General features: G+C 35.5%; 1 protein-coding gene across 1 annotated transcript in view; it reads left to right on the forward strand.

Annotated features, from left to right (window-relative positions):
* The window catches only part of LOC150098705 (TATA box-binding protein-like 1), a 67,832-nt gene that overhangs the window by 17,609 nt on the left and 30,155 nt on the right, over window positions 1-20,068 (forward strand). The window contains exon 2 of the mRNA XM_090404826.1: window positions 5,402-5,484. Within this exon, the coding sequence (XP_090260952.1) occupies window positions 5,402-5,484 (83 nt within the window). The remainder of the gene's footprint in view (window positions 1-5,401; window positions 5,485-20,068) is intronic.

Genomic DNA, 20,068 nt, shown 5'->3' on the forward strand with positions numbered 1-20,068 from the left:
TTAAAAATCATAAGTATGTTAATCTCAAGCTGAGCATTTTATTTTCTGGTGAGTTATATACATAATTAATATGTAATGCTTTTTTATGTAAAAATAATAATTTTTATAGTAATGGCCACTTAGAGGGCTTTTGCAATATGGTTGAAAACGAAATTAGAATTAATTGATGAAGAAATAGATTTAAATTAGGAGGGAACTGGTACAATTAATAGATGACGTCGAACCAAATGGTGGGGAAAGTTCTGCCAAAGATTCTGATTGTGATGAATCCGTTAAAGAAATTAGAAAGATTGGACTTGGCAAGAAAGTTAAGTTATTTTACGGATAATGATCCCTCGATGGAAAATTCACAAGACAATTGGATATTTGTTTAGCTCCATATTATGAACTTAATAAAAAAAAAATTGCAGCATAGTGGTAAGCAAGGTCTTATTACTGACTTCTTCATAACTAAACCAGCCGAAGTATGCAATGAGAATTATACAAATGTTATCCAAGAGATTTCAAGTGATGACGATCCGTCCACTCGTAAATAAAGAACATCTATGAAATGTTCGTTTTGAAGGTAGTGATGATGATTAAAATATGCGCTTTATTTTATTTTGCCTAAAACATTTATACATTATATGCATAAAGTTTACATACAATTTGTAATTTTTATACTATGTATTTGTTTCATGGTTAGTTTTCTTAACTTACATGAATTATATGAATTACAACAAAAAAATATTTTTATTTATGTGTCATTGTTGTTTATATAATTAAAAAAAAAAAAAAAAAATGATTTCGGAACGTAACCCTACTTTTTCTATGTGATCTGAGTCTTGCATAACGTGATTTATATAATATGGCATTTCTGTGGAACCTAACATCCTCATTATATGAAGGTTACCTGTACTTAATTCCTCATTAGGGGGATCAACCTGTCCTAAAGAACGGTTGAGGAATGGGGAGAACCCCACACAAATAAAGGTTGGAGTTTTAGCATAGAAAAACGAGAGGTGGGAAGGAGAGAAATGTTACTTGGCCATTGACCAAGAGATATTTAATATCAATGTGCAAATGTATTCTGAAAGCCAGAATGCTGAAGAAGGTAGCTGTCAAATGAATGAAGCACAATCTGGAAGAAGGCACTGTGGAGGCAGCACAAAGTGAATAATGGTAATAATCAGTTGCATGAAGATATAAAAAGCAGGTCAGGAAGATTACTTGGTAAGGACGGCAAAAACATGTGCAGAAATTAGCAAATTATGCCATAGTGCACTGAACAAGAAAAATTCTAGTCTTTCCTGATATCTGCACAACTCTCAAATGAGTAGAAGGAAGTTAAAATTGTTCCACTTCACAAAAGTGGTGATAAGACTAGCTATAAAATATAGGCCAAACTGTATATTTAGGGGTGTGAAGGTATTGGCAAGGTTAGTGAAAACTATGATACAGAAATTGATTTGATAACAGTAGTGTTCTCTGTGATTGTTAGGATGGGTTTCTCAAAGGCATGTCTGCTTTTGTACTAAAACAAGATGACTAATGCATTGGACAGGGTAGATGCATATACAGTGGTATACTTAAATTTTGCAAAGTCTTGTGGTAGATTGCTACATGATAGTCTGAGTTGTATATGGGATTCAGTATCCTGAAAGAGGAAGGTCATTAGTTGTGTGCTTCAACAGTCTAGTTATGAGCCACTGTTGTTCAACTTGTATGTTAATGATATTGAAATGAGTTGAACTGAAGATATGTAACTGATTCCTCCTAGTAGCTGTATAGGATGACTTGAATAGATTGTATGAGCAGGCAAGTGAGTGGAACTAGTTTATTGTTTCAAAGTTTGTGGTAAGAATGGGATGCAGAGTATATACTTGGGAGGGAACTTTGAAAGAAATAGAAATCAGAAATCTGGGAGTGGTGGTAGACACCTGAAGTTTTGTGGATCACAATGTAAGTTGTGAAGCCATCGCTGGATTATGGCAGTGATGTGGAGGACCTTGAAAGGCAGAAAGAAAGAGGCTGTAGTTCCATTGTATAAAGCCTTGATCAGACCTCATGTGGATTATTATTCACAGCTTTGGTTTTCATGGTGATGGATAGTGGAATGTGATATGAAGTAGATTGGGGGGGGGGGATGCAATTTGCAAAGCTTTGTGAGGAGTAAAGGAGATATGATTGAGAAAGTTGGGGGGGGGACTGCTCCACGCCCAAGACCGGCTAACTTGGCTATGGCTGAGGAAGCTCCTCACGTCATCGAACCTAGGACACTCCTTCCCCAGGCATATGATTGCGAACGCATAGCCACTAGGCTAACCATGCAGTTACCCTCTTATTGAGGAAGCTACATGAAGAAATTAAAATAAAATCCTTCAGAAAAAAATGCAATTAATCACAGAATTGTATGTCTCAACACTTGGACTTCAAACAAATCATATAATGATTAATGATTAGTTTCCTGAATAATGTTATATCACTACATGCCTGGCAGAGAGAACAGGCATGTGCAAGTTATGACACAAGATGGATTCCCCCTGGAGTGATGTTTCAAGTTTGGATTGTTGTTTTTTTTTTTTTTTCCCAATGCTCTGAAATTTGTATGCATGCCACAGGTTCACACTCTTTACCTTTGGTCTATAGGTAGTCCAAATTTGAGCTCAAATAAGAGAGAGAGAGAAAAAAAAAAGCACTCGGAACACCTAAAGCAGTTGGAAAAAAAATAGTTTGAATGAAAATACAAATATGAAATCAAAAAGAAACCAAATTACTTTGAGCAGTAAAATAGCTGTAAAAAATAAGATATGATTAATTTAAAAACCATTTGAAATTGTGAAAAATTTCTGTAGACCTGCTGAAATAAAATGGCTATTAATTAATAGGATGTCAGAAAAAATTCTTCCATCCAATGGATAAGGTGACAAAATAACTAGCTTTAATCGAAATCAAAAATTATCCAAAAGATATATTTCAGTGATTACACCACATTTTTTATTATTCAGTTATACAACATACTGAAATAATAGATCCCGACAAGTTTCGTAAATTATAGGATTTACATCTTCAGGGGTAAATAGTATAACTTAAACCGTCTGGCTATTCATAAACTCAAATAACAGAATGCAGATATAAAATGTTATTGACATTGAACAGTACTGGACGATGTCACTTGTTCTCGTTCATATAGTTTGAGCTCAGATTGAGGTAGATTTTTTACACACTTGATGGAGAATTAAACCTTGATTTTTATTGCATTGGGTTGAGTTTTTCTGCATATTAGCAGCTTCTTTAAATTTTCTTATGTAGCAGTTGTTTTCTATGCATGGCATCGTTGTTTTTGCCAGAGTACATAGTGTCCAGTGGAAGTGGTGTGGAAAGCAAGACCCATTTTTTGTTCACTTTTGTATTGTATGTCTTTTTGGTGTTCAGCCATGCGTATTTCTCCAGATCTTCCTGTCTCCTAAGTAGCAAATCCCGCAACAGCAATGGATTTTGTAGACTCCTGGTTTTTTAAGAGGATGATGAGGTGGTTTTGGTGGATGTAGGAATCTTGAGATTTTTTCCATAGGAAGGAAGGAAGGAAGGCTACTTTTACGTTGTTTGTTCATTAATTTGGTTAGCTTACCTGTAACATTTTTGATATAAGGAAGAGAGATTGCGTTTTTGCAATCCTGTTTTATTGTGTTGTTAGTTAGAGACATTTTAAGGATTCTTTTGGTTTTTGTTTCATACCCATTCTGTTGGAGGATTTGTGTTAAGTATTTTAGTTCTTCATTACATCTTTCTTGTGTGCTGGAGATGTTGTATGCTCTGTCTCGAAGAGTTTTAATTAACCTTATTTTTTGTGAAGGATGGTGGTGTGAGGCTGCATTTAAAAATCTTCCTGTGTTGGTCGGCTTCCTATATACTGAGAAGGAGAGTTTATTTTCTTCATTAACTTCTAATAGAATATCTAGAAAAGGAAGTTTTCTATTTTCTTCTTATTCTAAAGTGAATTTTATGGTGTTGTGCAAATTGTTGAGATAATCTTTAAAATTGATAAGTTCATCTGTTGTTCCATTCCATATGATGAAAATATTGTCTACTTATTTAAAGAAGCTGCTAATATGCTGAAAAACCCAATGCAATAAAAATTAAGCTTTAATTCTCCATCAAATGTGGTCAGCTCTAATAAAAAAATCTACCTCAATCTGAGCTCGGACTGTATGAACAAGAACATGTGACATCGTCCAGTATTGTTCGTCAATAACGTTGAACAATGCTTGATATAATTATTCAGTTATACAACATAAACTCAAATGCATTCTGTTATTTGAGTTTATGAATAGCCAGATGGTTATGATTTATATTTATTAATTTCTCTTGTTTAAACTTTAAGTTATACTATTTACCCCTGAAGATGTAAATCCTGCGATTTACGAAACTTGTCGGGAACTATTATTTCAGTATGTTGTATAACTGAATAATAAAAAATGTGGTGTAATCACCGAAATGTCTTTTGAACCATTTAGCCACAGAAGTGAAAACAAAAATTATGTTGCCCCAGCTTACTGACTTCACTTGGAGTATGTAAGTATATAAGAACTTTTCAATATTACATTCTATATTTTAGTTAGACAGTTTTTAAGTGTTAAAGTATACAGCTGATGTAGTATGTAACAGGAAAGATAAAACAGGACTGCCCTTGCAGTGCTTTTGAAAAATTGGAATGGACTCATTTAATAGTATTTTGCATAATAATAAAGTAAAACATCAACTCACCAACAGTACTAATATACTATAGGTTTACAACATTTTGTAGTTGGAGAGTCGCAGATTTTTCATTTTGCTACTGCGCCTCCTTTCTCGTAACCACGCAACAACATTTGCCAATTTACTGGTTAGATAGGAGGTAGAAAATGGCTTTCACTGCCTCATATAAATATCACCCTGCTTATTTGATGTCAGAAGTAGAATAAAAAAAACTCCATGTTTAGTCTCAAGAGGTGCATCTGATTATCTGACCCATAGCCTAGCCACAGTATTTGATATACTGTAGGTGGGCTTGAGAGAGTATGTTCATAAAAGACTAATTGCCTTTTATGAATGGGATTCACATTGGAAAGAGGAAAAAAATTCACTTTTAAAATGGTATATATTTTTAAACTGTTATGTTTTACTTTGAGTTTTGTATTTCTTGACATGGTTTTTATACTTGCTTGCTTAATACCTTTTTTGTATCTCTTCCCAAATAAAACTTAAAAAAAACTTTTTGGCTGAATAAATAACATGCAACAATTTTACTTTATTAAGCATCCAGGATTAATGTTAATGGGAAAGTCATTCTGTTTTTTATTTTTGTGAAAAGTTGATATTTTATTGAAACAAGATAGTGATTTTGTGAATGAGAAACTAAGTGTTGGTACTTTTTTTCTAGATGCTGACTATGAAAATTAGGAATCCTCGTGCTACTGCTAGTATATGGTCTTCTGGTAAAGTTACATGCACAGGAGCAACAAGGTAACTGTTCAAACTAAAATTGTGTTTATGCATATTGTCTGTCAAATTTCAAGAGTTAATGATTTGAAGGACTGTTTTAAGTTTGATACTAGGCAAGTCCTAATTTTTTAATTTTATTTAGGAATCATTACTCTTATTGTATAGTTAGCTTGAGCTGAAAGGTATGGAATACATTACTTTTTTGATTTGCCAAAATAGTTTATAAATTCATTTAGTTTCATTACCTTTATTGGAGAACAATAAGATTACTAGTTGATATATCTAAGGAAATGCAGATAATCTTTTGGAACTAGTACTGTCAGCTTTTGGAGAACAAGTAAAAAGTAACAGTGATATAGTTCCATTTTTGTCACAGCACTGTGTGTGTGTGCATGTAAAACGGTGGCTATTTATAAGCCTGCTTGGTTACTGTGCCTTTGTAACGAATAATGTCTAATGCGTTTTTTTGTAATATCTTTATTCTAATTAGCAGTGCACTTTTGCTTTCATGACCCCTCTCTCTTACTTTTTCTATTGCGCACTATGTTCATTCACCTTTTGTATTTACTAGTAGTATGCCTATGATGATATGAACAGTAGAAAATTTATTTCTTAAGACTGCACCACCAGTATTTCTATATCGGCATAAGACTTAGTAATATGTCCGGTAGATCTCCCTCTCTCTTACTAGCATAAAATTCCTTTACTAAAGTTTACGTAAACAGTTGTGGTTTCTCAAGTACTTAAACTACGCTTGATATGCTTTAGTTGTTTCCCACTCACAAGTTAGAGTTTATTTAGGAACAGTGCATTGTAATTTAAAGAATTGGGTGGCACTCTATTAACATATAAATAAAACACATTTATTTATATTAATACCAAAGTACATTAATTAAACGATAGGGAGGTTACTCTCTCTACCTATCCGTTAGACTGTTAGTATAAAGAAGCAAACTTCCCCTTTCAATACTAAATGACTATACAATATAATTACTCAATTACTTCTCTGCTTATTAAATCAAATTACAAATAATTACTCAATTACTTCTCTGCTTATTAAATCAAATTATTGAAGCTCTCATTTACTCACAAAGAGGTTAGCTAACTATTTCAAGTTATTTCACAAATCTTATGCCAATTATTAATATTCCAAATGACTCTTATGGACACTTCTTATTACTAGTAACTTAATTCTTATCAGTCCATCTATAACATGTCTCCTAGACTATTATTAAACTTTGATTAAACAGAATTCCTAAAAAATTCTGAATGTATTACAATTTAACAAGAAAGAAAAAAAAGGAGGGGGAGAGGAAATTCTTAGCAAGATGCTTCCTTCTGAGTGTGTACTTCTACTTTATAAAATAAGGAAGGAAAGAGAGTTATTTATGCAAAGGTCAGTAATATGGAATAATTCAAAGTTTGTCTATTTATAAAAAAAAAAAAACTTGCTGTATAAGTGATAAAAGAGTGACTTATGCAAAGCCAGTAGGGTAGAATAAGAAAAAAACAAAATCTATTAAATGTGTTATGTAGTGTCCTGATCAGTATTGAAATTTACATGTTAGCACCATGACTTGCATTTTTCATCTCAAACAAAGGGGTGAAGGTCACATAAACATCAAATGAAGGAGGGATCAAAGCCCCAAGCATGCACGGGCTATGTGGGGTAGCAGTGAAGAAAATTTAGCATACGCTATTGAGTGAGGGCCACGTGAGTGATGTACTCTAATTCGTTTTGATGAGTTGCAGAGATAGCAGTGATTTGCTGATAGGGGGAAGGATATAAAAAGGTTAGCAATCCCCCTTCACTCTCGAATTTTTTTCATCGGTGTTCGTGCAGTTCCTGGACCGGCAGTAGGAGGGTCTCGTCTTCACTGGGCAGAAGAAGCAGCCTCGGCTGGCAAAAGTCCTAAGAGGGGTTATCGGAGATGAGCGTATGCCTTTATCCGGCAGACAAAGGCTGGCAATTGTTGGCTGAAACAAAGATTCGTTCTCCTGATTATATGAAGAAAGAGTCAACTTCCTGCCTGGTCTGGATACAGCAGAAAGTTGTCAGCCATACCAGAGTGGTGCAAGCAGTTCGCATGGATCGAAAGAATACTTCCAGTACAAGCGCCAACCAGTCTGAGCAGTAGGACACTAGATTCAGCCAGAAGTCATCAGGGAACTACAAATACTGTGTGAAAGCCTTGGTGAACGGTATCGTTACAATTTCTTTATCCTTTTATGTGTATGGGTTTTAAACTTGTTATAGGAAGGGTCCAGAGACATTGTGGGATGTGTGTTTCTGATAACAGGAAAGTTTCATGCTAGGACAGTAGCATGCTAAGAACAGGAATGCTTGGTATATCCTACAGAGAATTTAGTAAATGAGTTACTGAACTGGCTAAGGCATTGCATAAGGTGTGAGAGAGAGTTTTAGTTGATATATCATGTGTCATTAACGTTGAATAAATGAAAAAAATATCATTGAAATAATGGAAGAAAGTGTAGTAATGATTTTTAGGGAGTAATCGTTTCCCAAGGAAGGAAAATTTGTCTACGTGCAGACTGTAGAAATTTGCCACATGAGTGGGCCTATGTGCTAACTTTTAACTAATAATGATGTTCTTGTATAATGAATGATTAGTGCTTAGTATGAATTTTGAGAATTTGTGTTTTCTGCATGATAGAATCCAATGCACCGCCTGCAAAAAGATTAGCATACGAACCTAAGCAGGAAACAAAAGGGTTAGGAGGTTTTAGACCACGATTGCAGTCCATAGTCTATTGTAGATCTCTGGAATCATCTCCTGATTAAGACTTCCCAACTTAATATCATTACCTTAGGTGGTGCAGTATAAAATAAATATTCCTAAAGTTATAGGAAATGTAATTCCACAGAAGTATCCATGCAGAGTTACCTCTATTCAGGAACAGCTCTTATGCTTGGAGGTACCACGTGACTCTTTTGGACAATTTTCCGAGTTCTAAATGTAAATGTTAGTGTAAAGAGAAAACGGGGACACAATACTATAAAAGGAAATGCATGACAGAAGATATAACAAACTTTCAGAGGCACTGTGTCGCACGTTCAATCAAAGGTCTTGCACTAAAGTCTATGCCTTTTCTTTCATCTCAGGTCTTAGGCTTCCTTCAGGAGTGTCTTGCTTCAGCGGTATCTCGTCAGGAAATTCACAGGCCGTTGGACTGCAATCTGTGGTACACGAATAGCTCGGGCAAAAGGTTTCAGCATATGGGCAATTTCTCTGGTGCTTGGAGTTCGCTCTGCGGCTATTGGCTTCAGTTGATCTCCCGCAACAAAAGACTTCTGCCTGACACTTGGCTCAGATATTTACATTGCCATTTCTCTCAACAGTCCCATCTAGCTTCACCTCTGGCTTGGCCTCGCCGTTATGTCCCGTCCTCTGGATCCTACTCCCGGTATTTCTCCTGACTCCAAAAACTCCTGATGTTTGGTACAGTCCCTGTTTATTTCGCGTTCTCCAGGACCTTGCGCGAAGGGTTGTAATCTCTGAAGAATTCGGCATGACTCCTTGATTTTCAGTCAAGACCGACGCGTTCTTTCTTCTCCTCCATGTACTCTTTTAATCCTATCTTGCCAGGCAGCGGAAACTTGTCTGAAACTTGCCGATCTCTTAGACACTGACTTTGAAGGTGTTTATGCGCAGAACTCGTAAGCAACTTTCTCATACACTTAAAACGTAAACAACTTTCTTATGCTGTTACATAGAGCTATTATACAAAGTTCCAGTGGCAAAGTATTGCCTTTGTTTTTGACACTCTCTAAAAATTTTTGTTAAAACAATAAGTACAGTCAATTTCCATAGGGTTATTTACAGTAATATTTAGCATAGAACATATAGAGATAAACAAGGTTTTTTTGTAACATTCTCATGAGACTTTACCTCTGTAAAAACCTATGTAAAGCACTTTGGTACTTCCAAGCTACATAGTTTTACATGTACACACACACAGTTGAAATTAAAATCCATAAAGATTTTAATTTAGACATATTCCCATATAATCACTCACTTTTATAATGAGCATGCCACACAGATATACTGTACAAATTTTGGGAACTATACAAACATTAATTGCTTGGATAGTTCTTGGAATAGACAAACAATAAAAGGAAGTGACTTGGATTTTATGACCACTTGCATTGGATTATTGGCTGGTTTATAACCTAATCTTACCCTTGGAACCATCCCCACTTACCTATACCTCTTTCCATTGTATTGCCTCTGACCCTCCTCTCTCTCTCACTTTACCCAAACACTGCCATGACTGTAAAATCAGTTAAAAACGAGCCCTTCCATCAGATATGTGTACTTAAAGTGTCTCTTGTTTTGCAAAAAAAAAAAGTCTAAATTATTTGTGAGTTAGGATGTGGTGGAAAAAAAATGAAGTGTGTAAAAATTTTTATTTGTGCTCTTCAACAGTATCAACATTAAAGAAGAATAAAGATGTTTACATATTGATGCTGGAAAACAGCATAACCAAAAAAAAAAAAAAAAAATTAGGAAGTGTAAGCTTATAAATGTCTGAAACATTGGTTCACCAAAGAAGTGCTGAAATTCCCAATAGATGATCCAAACTTGAAGTCTCAAGTGGAAAAAGTTTTCTAAACGATTTGGCTGCGATTATTTTTGAAACAGTTGACTGGATAATTGAAATTGTGTTTATTGATTTTGTTTTTAATTATGGAGAAATAATTTTATTTTTATTTTTTTAAGGAAACTGCTCTAGAGACTCAAACATAAAGCTTTTTCAAGCTACTTCAGGCTTCCAATAAGCAGGGCTGTGGTCTTGCATGGGGCGATGAAATTCATTTCCCATCTAAAGACAATTGCAAACATCCTTGGCAGGATTCAGACCTGTAACATGTTAGTTGGAGAGCAAGTATGCTAACTCCAGCCAACCAGGCTGGCATATCAGAAATTATAACAGAATTATATATCTGAAATTTGATGAGTAATTATCAGTTGGTTTTGAGCTGGATAAAATTGAATATCACGCTGAAAAGGAAGGAAAGGGTGAAACAATAAGTTTAAAAAGGCCTTGTCAAGCATCTTTCATGTCTCAACTGTAGATTTGAATGTACAAATATTGATGAAAAATGTGAGAATTTTTAAAAACAAGAACCAAAGTTTAGAGACTCAGATAACACTGACTGCCAGGAAGCACATGTGAAGTTGTCTGCATTGATAGAAATACTAGAACTTACAGTGGATTTGAGAAGCTGAGGGTGGAAAAAGAAAAAATCAGCAGAAAAATTCTTGGCGCTGGGAAAATTTAAAAAAAAAAAAAAATGCAGGAAAGTTAACGTAAAAGTCAGTAAACAAGTGATGGAAAGAATATAGAAGATAAAGATATTAGACCTAGGCAGAGTATTCCTAGCTCATCTGTCAAAGGGAAATAAAATGTGCATGAGAAAAAGCTTTAAGAAAATAGGTCTTATTTGTGCTTGTCAAGATCTAATTTTTTCACATCAGATATCAAAAAATTATGGGTAGATAAGGATCTGTATTAGGTTTAGATCTGGGAGGTGGGGTGTAAAGCATAAGAGAAACTATTCATAACCCACAGTTATATTATGTATGTGGCACAAAAGCATTTTTCATGAAATAAAAGATTTTATAATCAGATGATTAGTGACAACATTTCAAAATTCTTGTAGAGAGACTTATATGCTGGTTAGACATGATAACTAATAATTAAGGAATTGACAGCGTAGACTAGAAATATAAATTAAAAAAACTTTAATATATACTTTCCGATATTTCGGCAAATGTCACATTGCCATCTTCTTGGGAACTTAATACAAAGACAAGTGCACACAAGTACTACATAACAGCAAATGAAAACCGAAGCTAGGAAGCTAACGTTTTCCTAAAGTCCTAATGGTGCTCTTGCCGGGCTATATTGGTAGTTCTTGGCCTTTGGGCTGAAGTTCTTCTGATAAATGTTTCCCAAATTTGGGACAGTCTCATGCATCCAAATTTGTTGAAGTTTGGCATGTTCCTAAGGGCTGAGGCTGATTCCATGAATAGTCTTTCATATTTGAATATTTGCAGTGTATTACTGTGGCTTTCTTCAACCTTATTCTGTGGAGAGTATCCAGAGCATGGTCTGCAAGCCCAGAGTGGCTGTACTGGTGAAATCGAATGTAATCCTTGTGTTCTGAGATTCTGATATTTGCAGTCTTGCCTGTTTGGCCAAAGTAGGACAATTTACAGCTGCAAGGGACCTGGTATACACCAGGTACGTCTAGGGGAAGTGGTTGGTCTTTAGTGGAGCGGATAAGGGATGCCAATTTTCTATATGGTCTGTAACAAGTGGTCAAGTCATGTTATTTTAAGATTTTGTTGATTTTTTCCGAGGTGCCTCGGATGTAATGAATGGTGATGGATTTAGAGTAATCTTTTTTTGTTAGGGGGGGGGGGGGTTGTGGATAACTGGTTTCAGTATTTTTTGGATTCTTTTTTTTGGGGGGGGTAGCCATTGGCTGAGAAAGTGTCACGAATGTGATTTACTTCAGTGGTTAGGGCTTGATCATTTGAACAGATTATTTTTGCCCTGTTGAACATTTCAAAATGATGATGAAAATAAGAGAGGACCTGATATATATATATATATATATATATATATATATATATATATATATATATATATAGGTGATATAGCTTATTGCTTTTAAACTAAATAATATTGTGTAAGTAGCGTGAAAATTGCAGTATTAATATAGCTGTGTGTTAGATATTTAAAGGACACTTCATTGCTTATGTTGGCTACAGAAATAACCTTTCAGGGGTCCCCCCCCCCCCAAGTCTTTTGTGCAGTCCCTTTATTTCGCTTAATCCTATGTAAAGAGATGCTTAATGCATTCTGTTAGTCTTGACTGCTATAATCATATGGGAGGGTATATATTTATTATGTTCAAGGTGAATGGTAAGATTTGTTCCTGTCTATGACATATTAGGCCAAGTTAAAAGTTTTATCATATTTATTTATTCTTTTGAGGGGTTCTCGACCATCCCTTTAGATGGGCTTAACCAGTCCTAAGGGATGGTCGAGATCATTGTGTTAATGGGCCAGTTTGCCTGTTATCATCATCAAATTCCTGACATGTACCCTCAAGGGGTGTACAGGATATGATAGTACTACATGAAAAATTTACATCATTACTAACTTCCTATCTACAATTTTCCTCCAAATCAGTCGGTTACTTGTCAAGACTCCAACATTATCAGATCTTATATTTCTATCGTCTAAGGCACTTTGTACCGTATCAATCCACCTATATTTTGGTCTTCCTCGGGGTCATTTTCCTGGTAGAGAACACTTGTTTTGCTAATCTTTCCTCGCTCATTCTGTTTAAGTGACCATACCACCTGAGATTAGCTCTGCTAACGCATTCCTGGATGCTGACAATGTCAAGTTCTTTCCTAATATCCTCGTTTTTAATATGATATTGCCATTGATGCCATCTGTTCACGCCTAATAATCTTAATCTTTCTCAGGACTCCCATATCTGTGGTCTCTAGTCTTTGGTCAAGTGTTTTACTTCTGACCCAGCTCTCAGATCCATAAGTTAAAACTGGTTTGAACACTGTCTTGTATACAGCTAATTTAGTGTTCCGACTAATTTCTCTCTTATTCCATATGAATTTATTCAATTGCTGCTTACATACCAGCTTTGTTGATTCTGTTGTCTATTTCCATATTTAATTTACCATCTTCAGTAAAAATCATGCCTAAGTAGCTGAAATGTTTTACTTGTTCCACAGGTTCTCCATTCACAACACAGTTGACATTTTCAATGATTCTGCCTATTTTCATTGTCTTTGTCTTTTTATTACTGACCTTCATACCATATCTATTACAACAGCTATTCAATTTAGTCAGAGAATCTTGCAGACTCATAGTGGAATTATTGATAAGTATGACATCGTCAGCATAAAACATAGAGCTGACATTAACATCTCCAATACTAATATATCATATTTAACACCACTTTCCTTCAAAATGTGATCCATATAGATAATGAATAGAAGAGGAGATAATGTACATCCTTGTCTCACACCAGATTTAACATTAAACCGTCTTCCTGTACTTCCTTCAATTATAACTGCTGACTTACAACTCAAATAAAAATTAAGTGTTGTTTGATATAATGTCCCATTGATACCATATAACTGTTGCATATTGAATGGCTTTTCTCTCTTGGCACCTTGTCATGTGCCTTTTCCAGATCGACAAAAGTTAAGTATAGATCTTTGTTATATTCCCATGCTTTCTCAACTATTGTCGTAAAGTGAAGATCTGATCCTGACAGCCTCTATTTGGCCTGAATCCAGCTTGTTCTTCATCAAGCTTTTCTTAAACAATTCTTCTCAAATGTTTCTCAAGTATAGTTGCATAAATCTTGCCAGGAACACTCAGTAGGGAAATTCCTCTACATTCAGTTTTATTTTCCTTTTTATATATGGTACTATGAGAGCTCTATTCTAATCATTGGGAATTTGTCCTTCTGTCCAGGCCTTCTGAACTATGCAGTGCAGCCACTGTAAGACTTTTATACCACCATACTTCAGCATTTCTGGTCGAATATCGTCTACTCCTGCTGCCTTTCCACATTTCAAGCCTTTGATGGCTTTTTCTACTTCAAGTATGGATATGTATTCATTACTGCCTGTTGAGTGTTTTTTAACACTGTGCTATCATTGCTTGTTTTGTTTAGCAATTTTTCGAAGTAATTACTCCATACTTCAAGGATATCTTTTCTCCAGTTTTCATGCCATCTTTATCATCTAATTCCTTTTACAGCACTGTTTCCTCCATTTCTGAGCTTTTTCAACAACCTCCAGAATATTTTGCCACCTTCTTGATATTTATTTTCTATGTTTTTACCAAAATCTTCTTATCACTTTTGTTTAGCTAGTTTTATATTGTTTAGCTTTCTTACATTTGCCTCTGTATTCGCTAAGAGCACAAGCTGACTTATTTGCCAGGTACTTTTCATATGCTTTCTTCTTTTCCTTCACTGCCTCTTTAATTTCCTGTGTCCATCATGGAGTTCTGATTTTTCTATCCTTGCAGACAACCTCACCTGGTTGAATCAATCAGGGTTTTCTTCAAGGTTTGCCACTGAATCTCCAAGGTTTGGTTTCTGTTTTCAAACTATTTCATTTTTTCTTCAATAAGCTTTATGTATTTTAGTCTACAGTTCACATCTGAGAGCTGCTCAACTTTTATTCGCTTTAAAACTTTCTTACATGTTATTCTTTTCAACATGAAATTCAGTTTTATCCTGCTCAAGACTAAATAGTGATCACTTCCAATTTCAAATCCTCTGTACACTGGTGTCCTGCACCAGAGAAAAAACATCACTATCAACAATAACACAGTCAATGAGACTTTTCTTATTCCTAGCCTCTTCTCTCCATGTGAATTTGTGCACATTTTTATGTTGGAACATGGTGTTAGTAATAACCAGTCCATGTCCTGAGCAGAAATCCAACAGATATTTGCCATTATTATTAGCTTTGCTCTTTTCTCCAAATTTTCCCAAAATATTTTTGTATGTCTCACAATCATTTCCTACTCTACTATTTAGATCCCCAACAAGGACCAACTTTTCCTTTTTCATTGTGTCAGTTGCTTTTTCTAAAGCCTCAAAAAATTCCTCCACTTCTACCTTAGTAGAACCTTCTGTGGGACCATAGGCACAAATAAGTCATTGTTCAGGTCCCCCATTCTCATATTTCCCCACATTACTCTACTTGAGACTGCCTGCCATTCAAGAAGATTAGCATCGTATTTAGTGTTGAATACTATGGTTACTCCTTCTTTTCCTTGATTGTCATTGCCTGAGTATAACATTTTAATTATTGCTCAGAAAGATCTCGCCGGTTTTTGTCTTTTTTGTTTCAGTCACCCCTATTATGTTGATCTGGTACTTATCTAATTCCTCAGCTAGCTCCATTTCTTTGCTATTCATGCTTCTTTTTTTGATAGTACTGATCTTTAACTCTGGTGATGTTGAGTTAGGCGTGTGTTTTCAGATTTGTTCCAGTAGCTGACTTTTTGCTGTTTGCCCTGCTTCCGTGGCAAAATAACGTGGGGTCTTGTTTAACTGAGCGATGCCCCAGCCAGCATGAAATATTGTCATGTTGTAATGTCATTTTATATCTTGGTTTAAGCAAATAAGAATGCAATTTGGTTGGCTAAATCCCAAATTGCCAGCCCATCCTCTTTCGTTTAGTATTCAGGTTAGATACCTAACAGGGTGCACCACGACTTGGTGAGGATTGGACATTAGGTCAGAAGCCCTGGTCGGTTCTCCACATTCCTTTAAAGGTTATATTGAGGTCTCCTCTCAGTTATACAGCTTTGACTCTTATGCACCCCATTAAATTTTCATTGTATTATAATTTGTGGATTAGAATTAGATAATTAGCATAAGAGGCCAGAGAACTCGACCAAGAAACTCGTATGATAACTCTTGCCAATGCACTAGCAAAAGCTAATTCCACTGAAATCAGTGATGCAACATCAAATTCCCGAAATCAGTGCTGACAGAAGGACCTCCACCATGATTACAAGACTACGAAAAGCACATTATAGAGGAATGAAGATCAATACAGATGATACGAGAACATGATAGAAACTGCAACAACTGCCCCAATACTGAACTGACACCCACTCACATCTTTACCTGTTAAGCAATTACAGCAGCCTTGCAAGAAATAGATCCTAATACTGAATAACAGCTCTATACAAACAAATTCATAGACATAGCCAAAGCATTATAAGGAGCACACGGTCTAAGACTCTTCGAAGGACAAGACAACAACAATAGAATTAGATCTAACAGATAAGCTTAGGTGTTGATGGTTATTCATGACTTATTTTTCACGGTATTAACAACACCACAAACTTTTATCAACAAAGATGTTTTTATTAAAGCTTATATTTCGCTGATTTTCAACTCTGCATCATCAGAGCACAACACACATGTAAACGCGAGAGTGAGTGAGTGAAACAATATAATTGCAAAAGATAAAAGATCTAAAGTCCTATTTGTTTCACTCACTCACTGTCGCGTTTACATGTGTGTTGTGCTCTAATGATGCTGAATTGAAAATCAGCGAAATATAAGCATTAATAAAACATCTTTGTTGATAAAAGTGTTTGTGGTGGTGTTAATACCGTGAAAAATAAGTCATGAATTAGAATAAAAAATAATGTAATTTCTTGTCAGTTATAATATAACTACTCTATATTACCGCGTATAATGCGAAAAATTTATGGTAAAAAATACTACTTAAAGTTAGGAGTTCGCATTATATGCAGATCTTAAAAAAATATAACATGTTATTAGACTTGCACACACAATATATACTACTTAATACCTATGCAACCCAATCTACTTGACCCACTCGCATTCGGTGACCGAACCCGCATCGTTTCTGTGTATAAAACCAGTAATGTAAGTATTGCTAATATCCCGCTCCCTTGGCGGGATGTTAGCACAGTTAAGTACATCGGTTTAACTACAGTTCATTTTAAATATTATTCGTTAAACAAACCTAGCCTGAAAATGAGCCAACAGAAACGTAAACTTTGAAGCTGGATTTAAATTGAGTGTCATGCAGTTTGCAGAAGAACATAAGTGTTGCTATGAGAGAATTTGGTGTAGCAGAGAGTAATATTAGACTTTGGCGTAAGCAAAAAGACAGTCTTGAAAAAATCCCCCAAACGAAACAGCCTGTCGTGGAGATGTAGCATCCTTTCCAGAACTTGAAGAAGAGCTAAATGAATAGATTTTGATGCAACAACAAGATGACATTATAGTAACAAGAAATGCAATTCATTTTTCGAGGTCCACAACTCAAGAATGGTAAATTCAAGGACACGCCATGTGTTTCATCTTTTCTTGCTTTGCCTGAGTGGCGCAACAGATTTATGGAATGCAAAGCATTAACATTACGACACCGAACAAAAATTGCGCAGAAGTTATCAAAGCAGCTTGAAGAAGTGGAGTCCTTCCATAAATTTATCGTAAAATTACGGAAGTGTCACGGATATGAACTTTCCCAAATTGGCAATATGGATGAGACGCCCATGTACTTTGATATGCCTGGGAATTGAATAGTAAACACAGTTTGTGAAAAGGGTGTCCTCATGAAAAAACGCATTTTACCGTTGTTCTAGCATGCATGGCAGACGGAACCAAATTAAAACCGACAGTGATGTTTAAAAGGAAGAAAATTCCGAAGCATATGAAATTTCCACCAGGTGTCATTGTTTGGGCCAATCAGAAAGGTTGGATGGATGAAGAAGGTGTACAGTTGTGGCTGGATCAAGTATGGAACATATGTCCAGGTAGCTTGTTACATCAACAAAGCATACTAGTCTGGGATATGTTCCGGGTGCATTTAACAGAGGCAAGCAAAGAGAAAGCACGTGAGCTACATACAGACCTAGCAGTCATACTGGTAGGTCTAACTTCTGTTTTGCAGCCACTTGATGTCAGCTTGAATAAGCCATTTAAAGATCACTTATGTGAAAAATGGAGAAAATGGATGTCATCTGGTTTGGTGAAGATGACAAAGGGTGGGAATTTTCAGAAGCCTGAGACCACCCTAGTCACCAACTGGGTTAAAGACGCATGAGATTCGATAACTTCTGAAATGATTCAATATTCATTTCTTAAATGTGGAATAAGTAATTCAATGGATGGATCCAAAGATGACGTCATATACGAAAGTGTGGATGATGCACATCAAAATGGAGAGCATGATGACGATGATGACAACTGCTACACTGATGACGCAATTCCTACAGATGAATTTATAAATGAAATGTTTGATAACTCAAAAGATGAAGAATTTAAAGGATTTTGTTTTAAAATAAATATTTCTTTCGTTAATTCATATTGTATTATATAATGTTATGGAACAAGATTAACAGATCACATTATACGTGAACATGGCATTTTAGGGCTAGTTTTCAAACAAAATTGCTAGTTTGCATTATACGCAAAAATATACGATAATGAGCTTCTGTAATCTTGCTGTGCTTAACCTCCCTGGATATGTTGGATTTCAGAAATTTGGAAATCTAATGTTCTTCATCCTGGCTGTTTTTTGTGGAGAGTCCCATTTCTAAACTTCCTGAATATGTTAAAAAAAAAAAAAAAAAATCGGACATTTGATATTATTTCCATGCTTTAGTTAATGTACATTAAAAATGATTTTATGTTCAGGTTAGGGTGTGAAGATCAGCGAAGCATAGCCACTCATTTACCTGCTAGATCATGCTTTATGATATGGGTTGTCACAAAAGAAGCTGTAGCAGCTGATTATTGCTATAAGCATAGCGTCTTTAGTTGGAGCTATCCCATTTCTCTCATGGTTAAATTTTTAGGGAAGGCAATTTCAGAAGCTTTGTTAGTGAACTACCTCATCTCTGGCAATCTGACATACAGAATTTTTCTCTGCTTCTGTATCACAAGATATGAACATTTTTTTGTAAAATGACCCTGTAACAACTTAAATATTGTTTATTTTCATTATTTACCAGACACCATTCCAAAAAAAATAGATATAATATTACAGAAAATATATAATTGCAATAATTACAGAAGCAAAGAAGAAATTAAATGAAACCATGGACGCAGAACTTCTTTTCATAACTGAAATTGGAGAATGAAAGAATTGAATTATATGTGCAGAGGGGAAAAAATGATGGAATTTTATTTAGTATGTGAGTGAGTGACAGAGAGAGGAGTCACCAAAAATATCACATTAAAATGAAATCTAATGCATAAATTTAAAATCGCCAACTAAATGGGGTGCTTAAGGGTCAAAGCTGTATAACTGAGAGGAGACCTCCACATAGCCTTTAAAGGAATGCGGAGAACCAACCAGGGCTTCTGACCTAATGTCCAATCCTCACCTTCTCGTGGTGCACACTGTTCGGTATCTACCTGGATACTGAACGAACGAGGATGGGCTGGCAATTTGGGATTTGGCCGACCAAATTGTATTCTTATTGGTTAAACCAAAATAAAAAATGATGGAACAACATGACAAAATTTCATGCCGGCTGGAGCGTCGCCCGGTTAAACAAGGCCACCGTTGTTTTCGCCAGGGAACCAGGGCGAACAGCGAAAAGTCAGCTACTGGAACAAATCTGAAAACAAACCCCAACTCAACATCACCAGAGTTAAAGATCGGTACTATCAACGTAAGAAGCCTGAATGGCAAAGAAATGGAGCTAGCTGAGGAATTAGATAAGTACCAGATCGACATAATAGGGGTGACTGAAACAAAAAAGACCAAAACTGGTGAGATCTTTCTGAGCAATAAATACATCATCATCAAATTCCTGCCATGTACCCACCAGGGGTGTACAGGATATGATAGTACTACATGAAAAAATTATATCATTACTAACTTCCTATCTACAATTTACCTCCAAATCAGTCTGTTACTTGTCAAGACTCCAACATTACCCGATCTTATATTTCTATCATCTAAGGCACTTTGTACCGTATCAATCCACCTATATCTTGGTCTTCCTCTGGGTC

This window comes from Typopeltis vanoorti, chromosome 15 (assembly GCF_054136105.1).
Source record: "Typopeltis vanoorti isolate ZY-2024b chromosome 15, IOZ_Tvanoo_1.0, whole genome shotgun sequence".
NCBI lineage: Eukaryota > Metazoa > Arthropoda > Arachnida > Uropygi > Thelyphonidae > Typopeltis > Typopeltis vanoorti.